The sequence below is a fragment of the Dasypus novemcinctus genome, chromosome 12 (genome assembly GCF_030445035.2).
Source record: "Dasypus novemcinctus isolate mDasNov1 chromosome 12, mDasNov1.1.hap2, whole genome shotgun sequence".
Taxonomy (NCBI): domain Eukaryota; kingdom Metazoa; phylum Chordata; class Mammalia; order Cingulata; family Dasypodidae; genus Dasypus; species Dasypus novemcinctus.
In genome coordinates, this window is record NC_080684.1 from 43,733,931 (window position 1) to 43,754,519 (window position 20,589).

Sequence of the window (20,589 nt, forward strand, 5' to 3'; positions counted from 1 at the left end):
TATTTATTTTTCCCCCTTCCCCTCCTCTGCCATGCTGTTTTTGCTGTCTGTGTTGTCTTCTCTTCTCATTTTCTCTCTTCTAGGATTCACTGAGATTTGATCCTGGAGTCCCCTGATGTGGAGAGAGGTTCTCTGTCAATTGCGCCTCCCCAGTTCCTGGTTTCTGCTGCACTTCACCTTTACTCTCCCCTTGTCTCTCTCTTGATGCATCATCATCTTGCTGCGTGACTCACGTGCGTGGGCATTGGCTCACCATGCAGGCACTTGCACAGGTACTGGCTCGTTGTGCAGGCATGCTTTCTCTTCTTTTTCACCAGGAGGCCCCAGGGATTGAACCCAGGACCTCCCATATGGTAGGTAGAAGCTCTGTCATTGAGCCACATCTGTTTGTCCTGTGTCTCTTTTTGTTGCATCATCTTGCTGCATCAGCTCTCCACATTGGCCGGCACTCTTGTGTGGGGTGGCACTCCAGCAGAGGCCGGCACTCCCACGCAGGGCAGCACTCTGCATAGGCCAGCACTCCGCATAGGCGAGCACTCTGCATGGGCCAGCATTCAGCACGGGCCAGCTCGTTGTGCAGGCTAGCTTGCGTTCACCAGGAGGCGCTGGGTATGGAACTCTGGACCTCCTATATGGTAGACAGAGCCCACATCCACTTCCCTGTGCTATTGATTTTTGTGTATTAATCTTGTATCCCCCACTTTGCTGAACTTGTCTGTTAATTCTAGTGGCTTTGTTGTTGATTTTTCAGGATTTTCTAGATATAGGATCATGTCATTGGTGAATAGTGAAAGCTTTACTGCTTTCTTTCCTCTTAGGGTGCCTTTTATTTATCTGTCTAGCCTAATCACTCTAGCTAGAACTTCTAGCACAATATTGAATAAGAATGGTGATAATGGGCATCCTTGTCTCCTGATCTCAGCAGGAAAGCTTTCAGTTTTTCACCATTGAGTACCATGCTAGCTGTAGGTTTTTCTTATATACATTTTACCATATTGAGAAAGCTTCCTTCTATTCCTATCATTTGGATTGTTTTTATTAAGAAAGGGTGCTGTGTTTTATCAAATTCCTTTTCTGCATTTGTCCAGAGAATCATGTGATTTTCTTCTTCTGTTTATCAATGTGTTTTATTATGCTAATTGATTGTCTTGTGTTGAACCACCTTTGCATACCTGGGGGTAAAACCCACTTTGTTGTGGTGTATAATTCTTTTAATGTGCTTTTGGATTTTGTTTGCAATTATTTTGTTGAGAATTTTTGCATATATACTCGCTGGAGATATTGGTTTGTAATTTTTTCTTTTCATAGTGTCTTTATCTGGTTTTGGTATTAGAATGATGTTGGCTTCATAGAATAAGTTTGATAGCATTCTTTCCTATTCAGTTCTTTGGAAAAGCTTGATCGAGATTGTGAACCTAAGTGGTCCTGGCCTTTTCATTTTTGGGAGGTTATTTTTTGTTTCTTTTTTTAATCCTTCCCTCCCATTGATGGTTCTTTTGTCAGTCCACTCCTTTTTTGCTCGCCTTCTCCAGGAGGCACCGGGAATTGAACCTGGGACCTCCCATATGGGAGGCAAGTGGCCAACTGGCCTGAGCTACATCTGTTCCCTGAGGACTGCAATATCTGCTGGTTTGTGGCATATGCTTGTTTAGGTATCTAGCTCGTGCTGGTGCAGCATGAAGCTCATTGCTGTGGGTGGGGCATATCCTTGTCTTCTTTAGGAGGCACTGGCACCCGATCCCAGGACCTCCCATTCTCTCTAATCTCTGTGGGGTCACTGGTAATGCCCCCCCTGTCTTGTCTGATTTTATTTGTTTCTTCTCGCTTTTTTTCTTTGTCAGTCTATCTATGGGTTTGTTGATCTTCTCAAAGTACCAACTTTTGGTTTTGTTGATTCTATTGTTTTTTCTTTTTCTTCTCTATTTCATTTATTTCTGCTCTGATCTTTACTATTTCTTTCCTTCAGCTTGATTCGGGATTAGTTTGCTGTTCTTTTTCTAGTTCCTGCAGGTGTGCAATTAGGTCTTCAGTTTTAGCTCTTCTTTTTTTTTTTTTTTTAATATTCTTTCAAGTAATGTATTTTTAAAAGATTTGTTTGTTTATTTCTCTCCCCTTACCTCCCATCCCAATGTCTGCTCTCTTATGTCCATTTGCTGTGTGTTCTGTGTCTGCTTGCATTCTCGTGGCACCAGGAATCTGTTTCTCTTTTTCTTGCATCATCTTGCTGCGTCAGCTCTCCGTGTGTGTGGCGCCACTCCTGGAAAGGCTGCGCTTTTTTCTGTGGGGCAGCTCTCCTTGTGCATGGGGCTCCCCTACACGGGGGACACCTCTGCATGGGATGGCACTCCTTGCGCGCAGCAGCACTGTGCATGGGCCAGCTCACCACACGGGCCAGGGTTCAAACCCAGGGCCTCCTATATGGTAGGCAGATGCTCTATCAGTTGAGCCACATCTGCTTCCCAGCTCTTCTTTTTCAATATAAGCTTGAGGGCTATAAATTTCTTCCCTCTCAGGACTGCCTTTGTGGTGTCACATAGGTATTGATACGTTGTGTTCTCATTTTCATTATCAAGATATTTGCTGAATTCTCCTTCAATTTCTTCTTTGACCCACTAATTATTTAAGAGTGTGTTGTTTAATCTCCATATATTTATGAAGTTTCCCTTTTTCTATTCATATTGATTTCTAGTTTCATTTTGTTATGATCAGAGAATGTGTTTTATATAATTCCAATCTTTTAAAATTTATTGAGACTTGTCTTGTGATCCAACATATGGTCTATACTGGAGAAGGGCACTTCAAAAGAATGCATGTCCTACTGTTTTGGGGTACAATGCTCTATAGATGTCTGTTAGGTCTAGTTGATTTATCATATTATTTTAGCTTTCTGTTTCTTTATTTTCCTCTGTCCGGATGTGCTATTCAATACTGAGAGTGGTGTATTGAAGTCTCCAACTCTTACTGTAGAGACATCTATTTCTTCTTTCAACTTTGCCAGTGTGCGCCTTATATATCTTGGGGCACTGAGGTTAGGTGAATAAATATTTAGTATAGTTATTTCTTCTTGTTTAATTGCCCCTTTTATTAATATATAATGATCTTCATCCCTTATAACAGTTTTGCATTTAAAATCTATTTTGCCTGATATTAATATCGCTATTCCTGCTCCTTTTTGGTTACTATTTGCATGGAATATCTTTTTCCAGCCTTTCACTTTTAACCTGGTTGTGTCCTTATGTCTGAGGTGAGTCTCTTGTAGACAGCATATAGGTGGCTTATGTTTTTTAATCCATTCTGTCAGTCTATGTCTTTTGATTGGAGGATTCAAGCCATTAATATTCAGTGTTGTTATTGTGAAGGCATTACTTCATCCATTTTGATTTTGTCTTTTTGTTGTCATATCGTACTATCGTTTGTCATTTAACCCATTAATTTGCCCTTTCTAATAATCTTCCTTTCTACACTCTTCTCCAAGTCTCACCGTTTTTTCCTTTCAGGCTGCATCAGTCCCTTTAACATCTCTTGTAATTCTGGTCTTTTGGTAACGTCTTCTATGAGTTTTTGTTTGTCTGTGAAGACTTTGAACTCCCCTTCATTTTTGAAGGACAGCTTTGTCAGATACAGAATTCTTGGCTGGCAGTTTTTCTCTTTCAGTACCTTAAATACATCATACCACTTTTTTTTTATCCTCCAGGGTTTCTAATGAAAAGTCAGTACTTAATATTATTGAGGGTCCTTTGTTTTGCTTTGCTTTGCTTTTGCTGCTTTCAAATTCTTCTCTGAATCTCTTGATATTTGTCTTCTGAATAGTAGGTATCTCAGGGTAGGTCTATTTGGATTTATTCTCTTTGGGGTGTGTTGTCCTTCAATATTGATATTTATGTCTTTCATAAGGGTAAGGAAGTTTTCAGTCACTATTTCCTCAAATATTCTTTCTGTTCTTTTTCCATTCTTTTCTCCTTTTGGGACACCGATAATGCTTATGATTTTGAGTTTCTTATTATTTAATTCCCTGAGACCCTGTTCCATTTTTTTCCCATTCTCTTCTCTTTCTCTTCTCCTGTCTTTTCCAGTTCAGATGTTGTGTCTTTGAAATCACTAATTCTGTCTTCAGGCAATTCAAATCTGCCCTTATGTGCCTCTAATGTATTTTTAATCTCATCCATTGGGTCTTTCATTCCCATATGGTCTGTTAGTTTACTTTGCAGACTTTCAAACTGTTCTTTATGCTCACCCAGTGTCTTCTTAATATCCTTTATCTCTTTAGTCATATTTTCTTTCAGTTCTTTAAATTGATTTACAAGAGTTGTGTGATTATCATTGATTAATTGTCCTAAATCCTGTATCTCTTCAGGATATTTGGTTTGTTCTTGTTTCCCAGTATGGCTTGTAATTTTTTGCTGATGTCTAGGCATCTGAATATGTTGGTAAATTTACTCTGATAGCCAATTTCTCTCTCTTGTCTATTATTATTATTTTCACAGTTCTTTGATATTTGGTTCAACTTATCCCAAGTCTTTAAAATAGCCAGCTTAAGTTATCAAAATTATGCCAAGGATTCCCTAATGTGGCTCCTATTTTCTCCCTGAAGTTAGAGAACAGAGAGAACCCATTGCAGTTTTTGTCCATGCAATTTCCAGACAGGCCAGCAGATGGTGCTCCTTGGCACACCTTTCCACAGAGGTTTATCTCTCTCTTTTCCTTCATTTTGGTCTGGCCTGAAGCCAAGATTCAAAACAGACTTCCATGGCCAAATTCACTGAAAAAAAGGCCCCCCACCCCAACTCCCCTTTCCTTTTCCCTTCTAACGGCTAACAAGGAGGAAGGTGTCTGTTCCCTTCTCAGTCAGCTGCAAAAATCCAGGTATTTTACACCCCCCTCCCCATACACACACTTAATATGCCCAGGAAGGGGAGCTCTTCCCAACAGTGGGGATGTTTGGTAACTCACAGTTTGTTGTTTTGGGTTCTTGGTCTCTCTGTCCCTCATCCTCCTGGAAGTTGTGAACCAGTGTACTGTTCTGCTGATCACCGAAGCAGGTCCCTCAGGCAGTTTTTGGCTCTTTCTCCTTTGTTTTTGTGAGAGAGCTGAGCCTTGTCTGCCTGACTAGATGCCATCTTCCCATAATCTCCTCTTATTTTTTTAAGTTCTTAAAAATCTAGAAATAATGGACTATTTTCTTGGTTAAATGTATTTATATTTACTCTTTGCAAAAGAATATCCTCCTGTAAAATAGACCTTACAGTAGAAGGTTGCTGGTAACTATCACAGCTTGTACATGAAGATATGTTTTTTTGTTCTTGTTGTTTTTGGCATATTTCTTGTCTTTAAAAATAGGTTAAAGAAATACAAGATTAGTAGAAAGGTTGTGTTGGTTCTTCTGAGTAGTATTGTCTTGGTGAGCAACAAGTATCTGTGTAAAAGGATGCTGGTGAATGTCTAACATCAAATACATTGCATGCCAATATCCTTACAGGGCATATATGTGATTTCCCTGCTGCAGCTGTTTCCCTGCTGCAACAAATTTTATATGTTCTTCGTATTTTTATACTGAACTATTAAGAAGTGAGACATTGTCATCTCTGAATAATTCAGTAAAAAGAAAAAATTAAGTGCTTCAGTGATGGGATTCTTCCTCTTTGATGCATTTGTTCTCTTTAAGTTTTTAGCATTGAATATGTATTTCTTTGTAGCCAGGAAAGTTACTTTCTTTTAGAAAGGAAAAGAAAGTTTCTAATGGTCAATGATTATAATACCATTGATATGGTAGTAAAAAGAGAAGTTCCTGGAAGCAGCTGTGGCTCAACTAGTTGGGCTTCCATGTACCATACGGGAGGCCCTGGGTTTGCATGCCAGGGCCTCCTTATGAAGGCAGGCTGGTCCATGTGCCGCAGGGAGCTGGCACAGCTAGATGACGCAGCAAAGGGAGACAAGCAGATTCAAAAAAAGAAAAAGGAAAAAAAAAAAAAGCACAGCAAATAGACACAGAGGAGAGACAGCAAAGAATGGAACAAGCCACAAAGGGGGGGGGGGGGGGAATAAATAAACAAATCTTAAAAAAAAAAAAAGTACCCCCAAAAGGAATTATCTTCTTTCCTTTTGTATTCTTTCCTTTTAAAGAAAAACACATAATTTGAACTCTAATAGAAAGGTACAATATGTTATAATTCGCAGAAAATATTTTTAAATGATAGAGAATCATAATGTGTATATTTTCCTGTGATTGATAACTTATGGGATACTATTTAAAGCAAGAAGTTAAAGACTTTTCTTGAACAGACAATATTTGATAAATAGAAGGAGACCGGTGACTGAAGACCTCTGTTCATAGAGGACACTCTTAAAGATGTAGGTTTTACCTGCATATGCTGAAGTAAGTAATAATGCAGTGGTTAGCTGGTTAGCAGGACCCTATACACAATTACTTTCAATAAACATTGATACTGAAACTTTCCAACAACACAGGGTGCCTATAAGAATAAGATGATAATAGGCGGCGGACTTGGCCCAGTGGTTAGGGCGCCCGTCTACCACATGGGAGGTCCGCAGTTCAAACCTCGGGCCTCCTTGACCCGTGTGGAGCTGGCCCATGCGCTGATGCGCGCAAGGAGTGCTGTGCCACGCAGGGGTGTCCCCTGCATAGGGGAGCCCCACACGCAAGGAGCGCACCCTGTAAGGAGAGCTGCCCAGCGTGAAAGAAAGTGCAGCCTGCCCAGGAATGGCGCCACACACACGGAGAACTGACACAGCAAGATGACGCAACAAAAAGAAACACAGATTCCCGTGCCGCTGATAACAACAGAAGCGGACAAAGACGAAGACGCAGCAAAATAGACACAGAGAACAGACAACCGGGGTGGGAGGGGAAGGGGAGAGAAATAAATAAATCTTAAAAAAAAAAAAAAAGGAATAAGGTGATATAATTTTTAAGTATTTTGGCAATAGAAACTTTTGTGTAAAATATTGAGGAACTATGGGATAGGTCTAATTATATCTAAGGAAACAGTCTTTCAGGGGATTCTTTGAAATTAAGAATGATAATATTGGTTATATATACATTTTAAAAATATGGCTTTGGATCTACTTTGAAACTGCTTCTATTCCTTATTTTGTATGTATGTAAAAGTATTTTGTTAAACATATATATAAATACATGAATAATTTCTTATTTATCTAAGGAAAGGAAAGTAGTGTTGGCATATTTGCAGTCCTTTACTGACATTTCACATCTAGCAAGCTAGAAGACTGATTTTTGGCAACTATTAAGAAGGTTTGACTGACTAGAATAAAGAAAGTCAGCCCAAACTACATTGATATTTATTACAGTTGAGTTTGATCAATCTTCATTGACATTGAGGCAAAATAAAATATTGAATATTGGATATATGTAAAGTATATAGGGCCATCGTGAAGAGGAGAGGGGTTAAACCTTTGAAAATGTTGATGAAAGATGTCAGTGACCACAGATAATTTCAACTGTCCCACTAAGTTTAACCAAGCGAGTTTTAGATGGGGTGTGTGAGTATGCATAATTTTATAGTAGTGTATTTGCTATGGTTTTTACATCTTCATGCTATATCCAGAATCTTTCTACCTCAGTCACTACTACTTCAGTCACTACCACCTTGAGCTTACCATTATCTCTTGCTTAATTATTGCAATAGCCTCTGCTTATTATTGTAATCACCTGAAGAGGTTTTTTTTTTTAGATTTCTATAATTTTTCATTTCTATTTTATTATGCCTGACAAATGTCTAAATTATTATTATTTTTTAGCAAAGTTCAGAGCTTACAAAAGAGTCATGCATAATTTGCAGAATTCCTATACACCCTTCCACATTGTTGTGAAACATTTGTTATAGATTATGAAAGAGTATTAATGTACTATTACTACCAACTATGGTCCATAGCATACACTTGGTATTTTTTTCCCATACACCCCTCATTATTAACACTATGTGTCAGTATTGTACATTTGTTATAGCACTCTAATATTTGTACTGTTAACCACAGTCTATCTTCCGCCACATGGTTCACTGTGTTATACATTCCCAGACTGTATTAGTCATCCAAAGGGGTGCTGATGGAAAATACCAGAAATTGATTGGTTTTTATAAAAGGTATTTATTTGGGATAGACTCTTACAGTTACCAGGCCATAAAGCATAAATTACTTCCCTCACCACTCTAGTGCCCTATGTTGGAGCAAGATGGCTGCCAATATCTGCATGGGTTCAGGCTTCCTGGGCTCCTTTCTTCTCAGGGCATGCCTCTCTCTGGGCTCAGCTGCGCATTCTCTGGTCTCTGCAGCTCTTCCCCAGGCCTTCTCTTTCCTCACAACCAAACTCCTGTGTGCTTACTTCCTGGAGCTCCAGCTCAAAACTCCAACATCAAAACTGCAACTCTGTCCTTTGCCATGTCTTTTATCTGTGAGTCCCTACCCACCAAGTGGCAGGGACTCAACACCCTACTGACATGGCCCAGTCAAAGCACTGGTCATAATTTAATCATGCCCAGATACAGACCAGTTTACAAACATAATCCAATATCTATTTTTGAAATTCATGAACCTTATCAAACTGCTACACATGCCTTGTACATTCTCTCCAAAGTGTACACCTGGTAGCTCTCGCTTTCATCACAGAGTTGTGCAGTCATTGGCCCAGTAAACCTGTGAACGTTTTCATGAGTCCAAAAGAAAAAGTCCCATACCCCCCTATTGTTGATCCTTAGCTTTAATATATTACCTTCTTTTACTTTAATGCAGGAATATTACAATATTGCTGTTAACTGTAGTCCATAAGTTATATTAATTGTATTTTTCCCATGTATTGCTGTATTCTTACAACCTTGTAATAGTGATGTAGCACCTGAAGAGTTTAAAAAATACTTATGCCTAGTTTCTGTCAGCAATCATTCTGATTTAATTGGAATAGACTGAAACCTGGGCATCAGGATTTTTAAAAAGATATTGTGTTTCTAATATGCACTGCCTTCCCAAATAAGAAAACTAATAATCTTCCCCTGAATTATTTGCTTTGGATTGTGCTTATGTGCTAGTACCCATGCTAATTAATTTGGGGTATTTCCATTTCTTAAAGTTTTACAAGTAAGTTTTAGCGTATTCATCAGCTTCTTAGTTGCTAGCAGTGAAAGCTGATCTAACTGATTTAAACAGAAATGAAATTTATTGAGAATATTGAATGGCTCACAAAGTTGATAAAAGGCTGGAGGAAACCAGCCCTAGAAAAAGTACAGGAAGGTTAAACAGCTAGAAACACAGCAAAACTCATGCCAGTGAGAACATTATTACTATCTTTGCTGACTATTGATGGGATGCCACAGATTGCACTGTTGGTTGCACTGGCCACTCTAGTCTACCACTGGCCTTGAAAACTGGATGTTGCCTCCCCTATTGCTGCTATCAGATATAATTCCCTCTTCTCTCCTTTTCTGGGTGCCACTAGATGTCATATTCAAAATCCCTGGTAGTGCATCTGCTTGGGCAGCCCAGAGAATGTGAGAAAGCAAGACTTTTGCATTTTCAATTTTAATAGTGGAAGGCAGGCTCTACCTTAAACCAAAACATTGGGAATTTTCCAAACAGAGGCTGGGAGAGAACTTTATATGCTTGGAAGTAATTAAAATGACAGAGAACCACTACACATGGTTTAGCCTAGAATCTGTTCTGTATTTATGCATTCATCCACTGACCCTCAAACTATATAACCATATAACACTGGTATGCTCCCATAATTATGTTTAAACCTTCAGAGCCTGTAACCGGTTGTCCCTTGGCAAGTGGCAAGAGATAACTAAGTATGTATCAAGCGAATTAATAGGAAAACTTGGACATATAATTTCTTATGAATACTTATGTATTGGTGATATAGAGACTGGTATAAATAATAAATAGCCATGTTTCTTGACAGTAAAGATGTTTTGAGTTTATATGGTTGAAGTACACAACAATTTTGTATTTCAGCACTTTCCAATATAAATATAATGTGGACCACAAATGTAATCTGTATATGTAATTTTAAATTGCACAAAAAAGTAAAAAAGAAATGGGAATTAATTTTAATAATATATTTAACCCAATATATTAAAAATATTATTTTAACATATAGTCAGTATAAATATTCAAGAGATTCCACCTACTGTTTTTCTTATTAGGTCCTCAAAATCTAGTATGTATTTTACTCAGTGCACAGCTCAGTTTGGACTAGCCGCATATCAAGTACTTAATAGCCACATATAGCCAGTATTGTACAGCACAGTTCTGCAGCATCTTGAAAAAAGCTAAATGACTTCCAAGTACTGCCACTAAATATAATTATGATGAAGTATTTTAGACACATGATCAGAACCGAAGTACTTGTTTAAATATACATATAACCTAAACGCAATAAAGTTCTTGGTTATCCATTCTAAAGAAAGAAAACTAACTCTTCTAATGTAAAGCAGTTTTACTTGATCTTATAGTGTTTTGCAAATTTTTTGAGTGTGTTGGGGGAAGGGAATGTGCCAGGTGGGGAGGAAAAAAACTACATTTTTCATTGTTTTGTTGTTCATTATTTTTTATTTTCCTAACATTTAAATTGGTGGGGCTTGAGGTATTCCAGATATGCCTTAAGACGGAGGAAGGCAACATGGGATAGTGCATAATTTGTGAAATTAATCATAGTTGATTACATTTAATATATATGTCATTACTAGGCTTAGTAGCTGATGTTTTGAAAATAAGAAAGGGATATTGACTGACTCTATGCTTGAGATTTTAATCTATCATATTTCTTTTCCCTAGACAAGATTTTTGTTCTAATTATTTTTATTCTTGCAGGCTGCTGAATCAGGAATAATAAAAGTTAAAACAATAGCTGCACGAAACACCGAAATTTTGGCAGGTAATATTTTGCATTAAAAATTCAACAAGTGAAAAATTAATAGTAAAAATAGAATCTTAAAAAGTGCTGTCAGTTTTCTGAGCATCTTCTTCCTTATGCCCTAATATGTTATTCATAATGATTTAGAAAAGGTAAAAGCCCTTAACTTATGAACTGATTGGGTATCCCAGAGATGACTGTAATAGAATTCTCTGAAATCAGAAAACTTAAAACTACTAACTCCTTAAAGGCAAGGATTTCTTTTTAATCATCTTTGCACCCTACTCTACCTTTTGCTAATCACTGAGGACACACCTTACCCATAAAAGGCATTCAGTTAATATTTGTTGATTTGAATGGAAAATTGGTTCCATGTCCACCTTTCAAGATCTATTTTATCTTAATAGAATATGAATAGTTCCATAATGTAATATTATAAATTTAGTAGTACTGTTTGAGTCCTGGGACTAAAGCAGTATAGTTAGAAAGAAAGAATGGAAGTTGGTGGACAAATGAAAGTAAAAGTATTTTCTTGCCTTCTCTTGATGGAGAAGTTGGAATTCAGGTTGGGATTTTGAGGAGGTTCTCTTTGAGACCTTTCACTGCTCAGTCTACTCCTTTCTCTTCTTTGATGCCTTCTGTTCTTTCCCCAGTAATGAACATGAAAGAGAGAGAAACTGTTTTTGAGAACCGGTTTTATGTGAGGCATTTGTGCCACTATCCTAGACTCTACCTCGTATAAAACAACCTTGAGGAAAAATATTGTTATTCTTATAGTAGGGAAATTGAGGTACAAAGATTAAGTTACTATCCCAACATCACAGATTCAAATCCAAGACTGTTGTGAGGCTATATTCTTTCTGCTTCAGTGTGCTGCCATGGCACTAATACTGCAGTTTCCAAATTAGTCACTCACTCCCTATTTCATACTTAGCATTTGCTTACTTCATTGGACCTTCAGTCTCCATTTCCAGTTTCAGTAATGCTTTTGATCTCAGCCATTTGGTTATAGGAGAAAAGCTGTCTTACCAGATTAATTTCCACAAAACCTAACTGCTAAAAAACTTCTTTAACTCTCATAAACCTCTTTACATTTAAAAATAAAAGGATACCAATAAATCTTTAACTGGTAGAATTTCAAAGAGTATTACAAAATGAAAAAAAAAATTGAGGGGATGCAATTTAGGAGTGGGGTTGAGAGTGGAGAGTGGATTTCAGTTAGGCTAGATAGCCTTGCTGGAAATTTGCCCCTAGGTTAGCTGTGCTAACCTGTATCTGTTAGTCACAGCTTCTTACCTGATTTTGAATAGTCTCTGAAGACACCAAATAGATCTGTAACATTGTTCACAGTATTGCTAAGGCTCTGTTTGCCCCTTGAAGAAGGATGGTAAAAATAATTGGGAAAGGCAAATGTGTGTGTGCTTGGGTTGGGGAGGGTGGACAAGTGGGTTGTGGCAGATGCATGTTGAGTGGATTAACTGCTTTGAGGAAATTTAGAGTGTAAATATAAATTATGATTGAATATTTTAAAATTGATGACTGTAGCCAGTCATATTAGAATACCATTGTAAATGTTCTCTGTGCTGCTCTCAATGTTGGTATCATGTTAAGTCCTTAATTATTGTCCAATAATAGAATTTTTTATTGGCTCTGTAGTTGATGGGTGATTGTAAAAGATAGATTTCTTCAGAGGATCGCTGTCTGTTATAGTGTTCTATATCAAGTAAAATGTCTAATAAGTTTAATCTTAAGGACAAGTAAGAAAAATTTTGACTCAGTTGAATTTATATATAGAAGGACTGCTAATTCTTCTTTTTAAAATTTTTATTGTAACATATACAACATTTTAAATTTCATTTTACCCGTTAACTTGAGATCAACATCTACATAAAGATCAACTTCTTCCTGCCATTTTTTCACCAAGTATTTATATCAGTTGATACCTACAGATTTATAGACATGTCCTCTTGAACATCAAAGGCTGTAAAAACAAGGAAATTGTTGGTTAGTCAGTGTATAGTATCTAACATAACAGAATACAGTTAATACTGAGGGAAAAAAATGATTTTTTTTTCCTTGAGAAACATTTACTTCTCTATATTACTGTAGGAGCCAATAGGTTACTACTTTTGTGTGGTAATATACCAAGATATTAAACATTTGAGTTTCAAAATGAGATGGGATGTAGAATTCTCAAGTGCCCATACATATTCAGAAAATACAAAGTGTTGCTATAAAAGTCAAAACCCTTGATTAGGATCAATTAGTCTGATAAATGATGTTCAGCATAGATTTCTAGCCACTTTTGTGTTCTTACATTTATTTTGCAAGGAAAGATTACTCACATTGCAGACTACATCTTTGTTTTATTCTTCCCCTCTTTTAAGCCTCCCCCTTTAATGTTTATTTTTCTTTGTTTTCACTGCTGTCATGAATGCTGACATAAGTAAGTGCTATGTCAGGTAATGTCAGCAGTGATTCAAATATACAGATTATTTTAAACTTTCTCATTTCTTTAAAGATAAGACTTCAGATTGAAGATAGCAACACAGTTTTTCATTCATAAGGCCAAATTCCTTAATTTTACAATTGACTACCTCATATTACAAATTGTTTTTATTATCCCAGCTTACTGTATACTATAAATTATGAAGGCTTATGTTACACAGAATTTACATGAACAGAATCTGCTTTTTGTATAAATATTTGTAACAAGGAAATAGATGAAATTATGGTTAACTTCTACCCAAAACCATAACAGTTAATCTGCTTATGGCTGCTTTCAGCAACTGTCAGTATACATATAAAATTTTTATATAGATAATCATTATGTATGATTTTTGTTCTTTTTTTCTCACACAGTTCCCTGCCCCCATCTTTTTTGTATTGACATGATCTTATTACTAAAATGGATCTAATTTAAGTAGCAATGAGTAATATACTTTGGATTTTTTTCCCTGATGTTAAAAAGGTAATTTATGAATAATTATAAAACAGTTCAGTAACTGACTCATAAGAAATAAAACAGTATCAGTAACTTTCGTGCATTCTACATGCACCACACTCGCATCCTCTTTGCTCACATCCAGACATAATTAATACCCTTACTTTCATGATTATCAATCATTTGCTTTTTTTAAAAGGAGATATAAGAGATTAAACCCAGGACCTTGTACATGGGAAGCAGGTGCTCAACCACTTGAGCTTCATTCACTCCCCAATCATTTGCTTTTTATTAAAGGTTAGTCACATTTTAAAGTCCCCAAACAATATACTGAAATTTTGTTTAAAAACAAACAAACCCCCTCCAAAACAAAAGTAATTTATCTGTTTATTTAGTAATTCTCTTATCTGTACATGTACTGATATTTTACAACATCTATAGACTGTATTATGTAACATTCTTAATAAGGAAATCATTATGTGAGAATATCTGGGGAAGATATAAAGATAGGTAATATAATTCATTTCCAATTTATATAGAAATACAAGAAATATATTTGAAATATATGTTTGTGCTGTTTATTCTGTTCAGTTTCCCTGCTTCTCTGTATGCCTTCTGAAGATCTTAAAACTCAAAATATATTTCCCATTGCCTGAAACTTTCCTTTCTGATATACTGATAAACTCCCTGAGATCAGGGTAAGCATCTTTTTCTTCCTTATATTCCCAGTATTCAGTACATTACATGGAAAATAGTAAGCACTCATTAAATGCAGGCTAGTAAATGAACTACACCAAGATACAAGTCTCTTCATGCTAGCTCTAGTTGTTTTTCTACCTTTCTTTAATTTTAAGCTTTAAAATTATTTGAGTACATAAATTTTATGATCTTGAATTCATGCCAACTGGATTACAGAGTAATGAAGGAGACGCATCCTTATACAGAGAATTTTAATACTGTGTGGTAAATGCCAAGATGGAGGTATAAACAGTTGCTGTGAGAGTGTAAGGAAGGCACCTAATCCAGCCTGGAAATTAGAAGCTGAGTCTTGAAGCCTGAAAAAGAGTTAGCCAGGGTTTTAAATAAGGTATAGAAGTAGAAAGTAAAGGGGACTACCTAAACAAATACATGGGGTATAAAATAAAACAGGTTGGTGTGTTTGGGTACATTATTCAAGTATTGTTTGACAAAAAGTATGAAAGAGGCATAGGTATCAGGAAGATCATAAGGTGCATTTTGTGACACCAAGCAACTTGATGGAAAGCCACCGAAGACTTTTGAAGCAGGGAAGAGACACATCCATATTTTTGTTTTTATTTTCATTTTTTTAAAAACACATTTTATTCTAATTTCTTTATAGGAGGTACTAGGGATTGAACCTGGGACCTCCTACATGGGAAGCAGGCATTTAACCACTGAGCCACACCCCACTCTATATTTTTATATTTAAGTAACTTATTCTGATAGGAGGGTGGAGAATGTCTTTCAATGTAACATCGCTGAGGCAGAGATGAGTTAATAGGTTATTCCTATAATCCAGGCTAGAAGAGATGGGGGCTGTAACTAAAGCCATGTTCAAGGAATCACAAGTTGACCTTTGGGTCAATGATTACATAGTTTGTGTACAGTACGTGTTCTCATTCATTCTTTTTTCCTGGGATTTTTTTTTCTTCTAAAAATTTTAATTTTGTGTACTGCCTCTTATTCTGAGTATTCTGATGACTTAAAGTTTTTAAATTGCTGTATGATATTTCATCAAGTGGATTGCAGTTTATCCATTCTTTTATGTTAAGCACATTTTAGTATTTAGAATTATTTGTACAAGGTAGATTTCCAAAAATGAAATTACTACATTAATAGATGTGAACATGTTTAAAGTTCTTGGAATGTTACCACACTGCTTTTCTAAAAGTTTTTACCTTTATCATCATTATGCGTTGTTGCCAAGATTATAATTTAAAAAAATATTTTTGGTAATTGAACAAATGACTTTTTATTTTAATTGACATTTCTTGATGTTGAATATATTTCTTTGTATGCATTGTTATTTATTTTTTCATTTTATGTTCTTTGTGTTTTTGTTTTCCTTATAAAATTGAGTTGTTTGTATAGGAAATATTAATTTCCCATCATATTTATATATTTTCTCATTTACCTTTTAATTTTTTATCTAGATCTTTTTCATTTTTACAAAATCCAACTAATTTTCTATTGATTCTTTTGTTGCTCTAATCTTAAAAAGCCAGTATCCTTCCAAAAAGTTGAAAAAGACTCATCTTTATTTTCTTCTCATTTTTCTGTGGTTTGATTTCCTATGTGCTTTTAAAAAATATTTTAATAATTTTTATATTAGAGAAGTTGTAGGTTATAGAAAAATAGTACAGAAAGTAGAGTTCCCATTGACACTCCCCCGTTTTCCCTATTGTTATCATTTTACATTAGTGTGATACCTTTGTTAAAATTGATGACACTTTATTATTCTAATTATTAACTGTGATCCATAGTTTACATTGGGGTTTACTCTTTGTGTTACACCATTCTATTCTGGTAACAGATATACAACCTAAAATTAATCATAATGAATACTGTATGGGGTTATGTGAGGATTTAGATTTTCCCCCAAAATTATTAATCAGTTGTTCCAACACCATTTGTTGAGTAATTTTTCCATTTCCTAGTATGTACTTTAATATGAAAATGCCTGTACTTTTATTTGTCCTCATATTCTTGAATCATTTAAATGTATTTCCAGACCTTTTGAATCCACTAAAAAATATTTTTTAATGTTAAAAATAAGTTTCGGGAAGCGGACTTTGGCCCAGTGGTTGGGGCGTCCGTCTACCATATGGGAGGTCCGCGGTTCAAACCCCGGGCCTCCTTGACCCGTGTGGAGCTGGCCATGCGCAGTGCTGATGCGCGCAAGGAGTGCCGTGCCACGCAAGGGTGTCCCCCGCGTGGGGGAGCCCCTACGCGCAAGGAGTGCGCCCGTGAGGAAAGCCGCCCAGCGTGAAGGGAGAGTGCAGCCTGCCCGGGAATGGCGCCACCCACACTTCCTGTGCCGCTGACGACAACAGAAGCGGACAAAGAAACAAAAAAGCAGACAAAGAAACAAGACGCAGCAGGTGGACACCAAGAGCAGACAACCAGGGGAGGGGGGGAAATTAAATAAATAAATAAATCTTTAAAAAAAAAATAAATAAATAAGTTTCCCCACCACTAGATTTTAAGCAGTTTGAGCATAGAAATCATGTCGAAATCTCATTTTATTTCTTCCACAAGAATTAAAGTTTGCTGCTTAGTAACTACTAAAATTTAGCATAGTACATTTTTTATTTAGCCCCTGCTAATATGATTCATAGTGGGGTATCCTATTTTAATTTTTTTTCCAGGATAAAAATTATAAATATGCGATGCAACTGCTAAGAGAAAGGAAATCTCTAGGATATAGGGACCTGCTGGACCTCTTTCAGGTGTGTGAAAGTGCCTCATGTCACTGTTATATAATTTGGAATACATTATTTGTCAGGTATACAGTGTTACCCTATTAAAAGAATTATGCTTTTTAAGGAACTTAGGTAGAAGATAAACTTTTTCTTTTTTTCTCCTCAAAAGCTATTATGATATTTTAATGGAAAATTGAAATAGATTTGACTCAAGAGTCAATCTTTTTTTTTTTTCCTAGAATGATAATAAAATGATTAAAGAAGATGACTGTGTTTTGATGTACAGCTGTTACTTTTCCCCCATGTGATTTCTGAAAACAACCCATAGGAAGGTTTTCATATAAAGCTACCTTTAAATAACATATCACTAAAATTATTGTATGTGAGAAGAAAGAAGATATTGCTCCATTAGAAGAAAAAGATTAATTTCTGCCTCTGAGGACTGCTATCTTTTTTAAGAAAAGATTTTTTTCACTGAGTTGTGGTCCAGGTATGGTGGATATGTTTTTGTTTTTCAGCCTATGCTTCATAAAAACAAAGAAGAGCTAAAAAATTTATTCTTTTGTTTATCATTCTAGATGACATTGCAACATCTTTTTGACCATTATATTCTCATAAAAACTGGAAGAAAAAGAAAAAAGAATGAAAAGAGGAATAGGTGTTTGATTACTTTGTTACAATAAAATTAAGTTTTGGGGAGCAGATGTGACTCAAGCAGTTGAGCACACAGGAGGTCCCACTTTCGGTTACCAGTGCCTCCTAAACAAACAAACAAACAACAAGCAAAAACAAGTGAAAGAGCAAACTCAGGAGCACAGGTGGCTCAGTGGTTGAATGCTGGTTTCCTACATACGAGGTTCCAGGTTCAATTTCCACCCCCTGTACCTCACAAAAATAAAGTTTAAAAAAATAATGTTTATTACTTTATTTCAGCTTGATAGTTCTGAATAACTGTAACTGACATGTATACAGCATTATACTATGATTCACCTTATTGATTCTAAGATGCACAGTTTCTTCATATTTTGACATCCCTGGAATTGATACTCATCTTATAATTGATGGTATCTTAGAAGCACTATGGTCCAAGTAGTGTTGTAGTTGTCTTTGCCAATATGTGCATGTACTTGGTTATAGCTGTTCATATCATTATCACATTGGTTGTGTTGCATGCATTGTTGATACCTTCACATGTTAAGTTGCTTTTTAAAATGTCACTCTAGTTGTCTAAAATCTTTTTGTTAGCATTTTATGGTAAAATTAAGAAAGTATCAGTATCATATGTGCAGAATGGGTGTCAGGGGCTTAGAAGAAAATTCCAGAGACAATCAAGAAGCAAGGCATCCCTAATGCTCTTGATGACCCAGAGAGTAAAATTATAAGGAAAATTCCCAGTGTTTAGAAAGCATTGTGTCATAGCTTAATTGAAACTGATTTTCTTTCTTTGTGGTATTTCTGGTGTGTCTTAAAGTCATGGACATCTTATACTTTGAAAGTACATGGTTTCTTCTTTTATGAAAATAGAATATTTTTTTTTATTTGTCCGAAAGTTTTAGACAGGCAACTTTAAAGTGCAGATCTTTGGTTCCTCTTGACTGCTTTTAACTACTTTAACTTCCATTAACTTCCTTTAACTTCCGTGCCGTTTGTCCTAAAGAGTGACAGATCATGTTGTAGGAAGAATACTGAAATAGGACTTGGAAAACCTGTTTTTAAATTCTGGCCTTACCACCTACTAACTGTGTCAGTTGGCCCAACTCATACCCTATAAATCCTATAAGATGATTGTGATGCTCAAGTGAGAAACATGTTAAATTATAATTATAAAAATTATAAATTCAACTTGTTACAATTGAAAACTTTTAATTTGCAGAAATAGTGATTCTGGCAGAATTCAATATGATAGGATATTTACTCGTTGCTTTAGAGTAGTATTTCTTTTTTTAACTTTGTGGTCTTTTAATCATTCATATCAGTGGTTTGAGATCGTTATATACAAGAAAGCAAGGAAATAAGGAGAGGGAGCCCTTTTGGAAACACTGTTTTTAGCAGTCATATTTACCATCTCTTAGATCTGCTAAATCAGTAATTTATGTTGGCATGCTGAGGAACTTTGTAAAACATCCTTTAAAAAGACATAGTCTTTATTTACCATATCATATAGGGAACTTTGGGAGAAGAAAGGTTATGATTTAAATGATAAAATTAATGGTAATGTTGATTTTATAGTTTTATGGTAATTCTGGCTGACTTTCTCTAAATATCTTTAGAAAAACATTTCAAAACTCAGATTTGTATGTCTTTTTAATATTTTGCCTGAAAAAATAAAAAAAAAAACACACCAAACACATAAGTTTAAGGTTCTCTTGACTTGAAATTTATGTTATTTATTCAAATTTCACAGGGATGACAAATCTGTTTTATTTATCTTTGTGTAGCCATTCAGTAATTGCATATGATTTAATTTCATTTTGTACATTTACTTATGTATAATTCAGTTTTTGCACTTCCTAAAACTCATTTTTATTGCCACATGAAACCTTCTGAAAGAGTTGGCTTAGGAGAAGTTAAATTAAGATTAGGAATTATAGCATGTGCGTCCAATTTAAAGTGATGCTTCAGTAAAAGAGGAGTAAAGCTATTGTTTTTAATGAGGTGTGTTTATTTCTTGAAGAAAAAATTATATTTATGTAAATTCAAGGCATATAGTAAGATTCTAGGGGAGTTACTGACTACTGTTCATTTATAAGTATGGTAGGGAGGATATATGTACTATTTTTAATTATTTTCTTCTCTAGAGTATGATTCTTATTCATAGTTTCTTTCCTGCACAATATGGAGTAATAGAGTGCTTCTCTGAGGCAGGCTTGAATGTTTGAGAGAACCCATATACTAAAGTGCCTTTGAAGAGTTCATAGCAAAAGATGGAGGAAAACCGAAGGACAGAGTATTAGGAGAAAAACATGGGAAAGCAGTAGTTAAGGGGATCGTTTAGATATAGAATCTCCAGTTCCTATCTGAAGTATTTTAACTCTTACTACAGGATTTGTATTTTGGTGTTTATTTTACATGAAGTAGCTTTAATTAACATGGTCATTACGGTTATAAATATATAAAATATGTATTCCTAATTACAATTAGATTAATAATTTATTTTCATTGTATTCTAAAGCATTGAAAGAGAACAGCTCAGAGGTTGTTCAGCCTTTTCTAATGGGTTGTGGAACCAAGGAACCGAAGATCACTCAGCTATGTTTGGCAGCCATTCAGAGACTTATGTCACATGAAGTTGTATCTGAGGTAATACGATTTTATCT

General features: G+C 35.7%; 1 protein-coding gene across 8 annotated transcripts in view; it reads left to right on the forward strand.

Annotated features, from left to right (window-relative positions):
• The window catches only part of MON2 (MON2 homolog, regulator of endosome-to-Golgi trafficking), a 137,135-nt gene that overhangs the window by 22,784 nt on the left and 93,762 nt on the right, over positions 1–20,589 (forward strand). For 6 of the 8 annotated variants that reach the window (XR_011650263.1, XR_011650265.1, XR_011650264.1 and 3 more), the window contains exons 2-3: positions 10,843–10,906; positions 20,445–20,572. Coding sequence is in view for 4 of the 8 variants with exons in the window: in XM_058308354.2 (XP_058164337.1) it covers positions 10,843–10,906; positions 20,445–20,572 (192 nt within the window). In the remaining 4 variants the exon portion in view is untranslated. The remainder of the gene's footprint in view (positions 1–10,842; positions 10,907–20,444; positions 20,573–20,589) is intronic. The other 2 variants (XM_071218924.1, XM_058308355.2) reach the window with 1 other exon arrangement.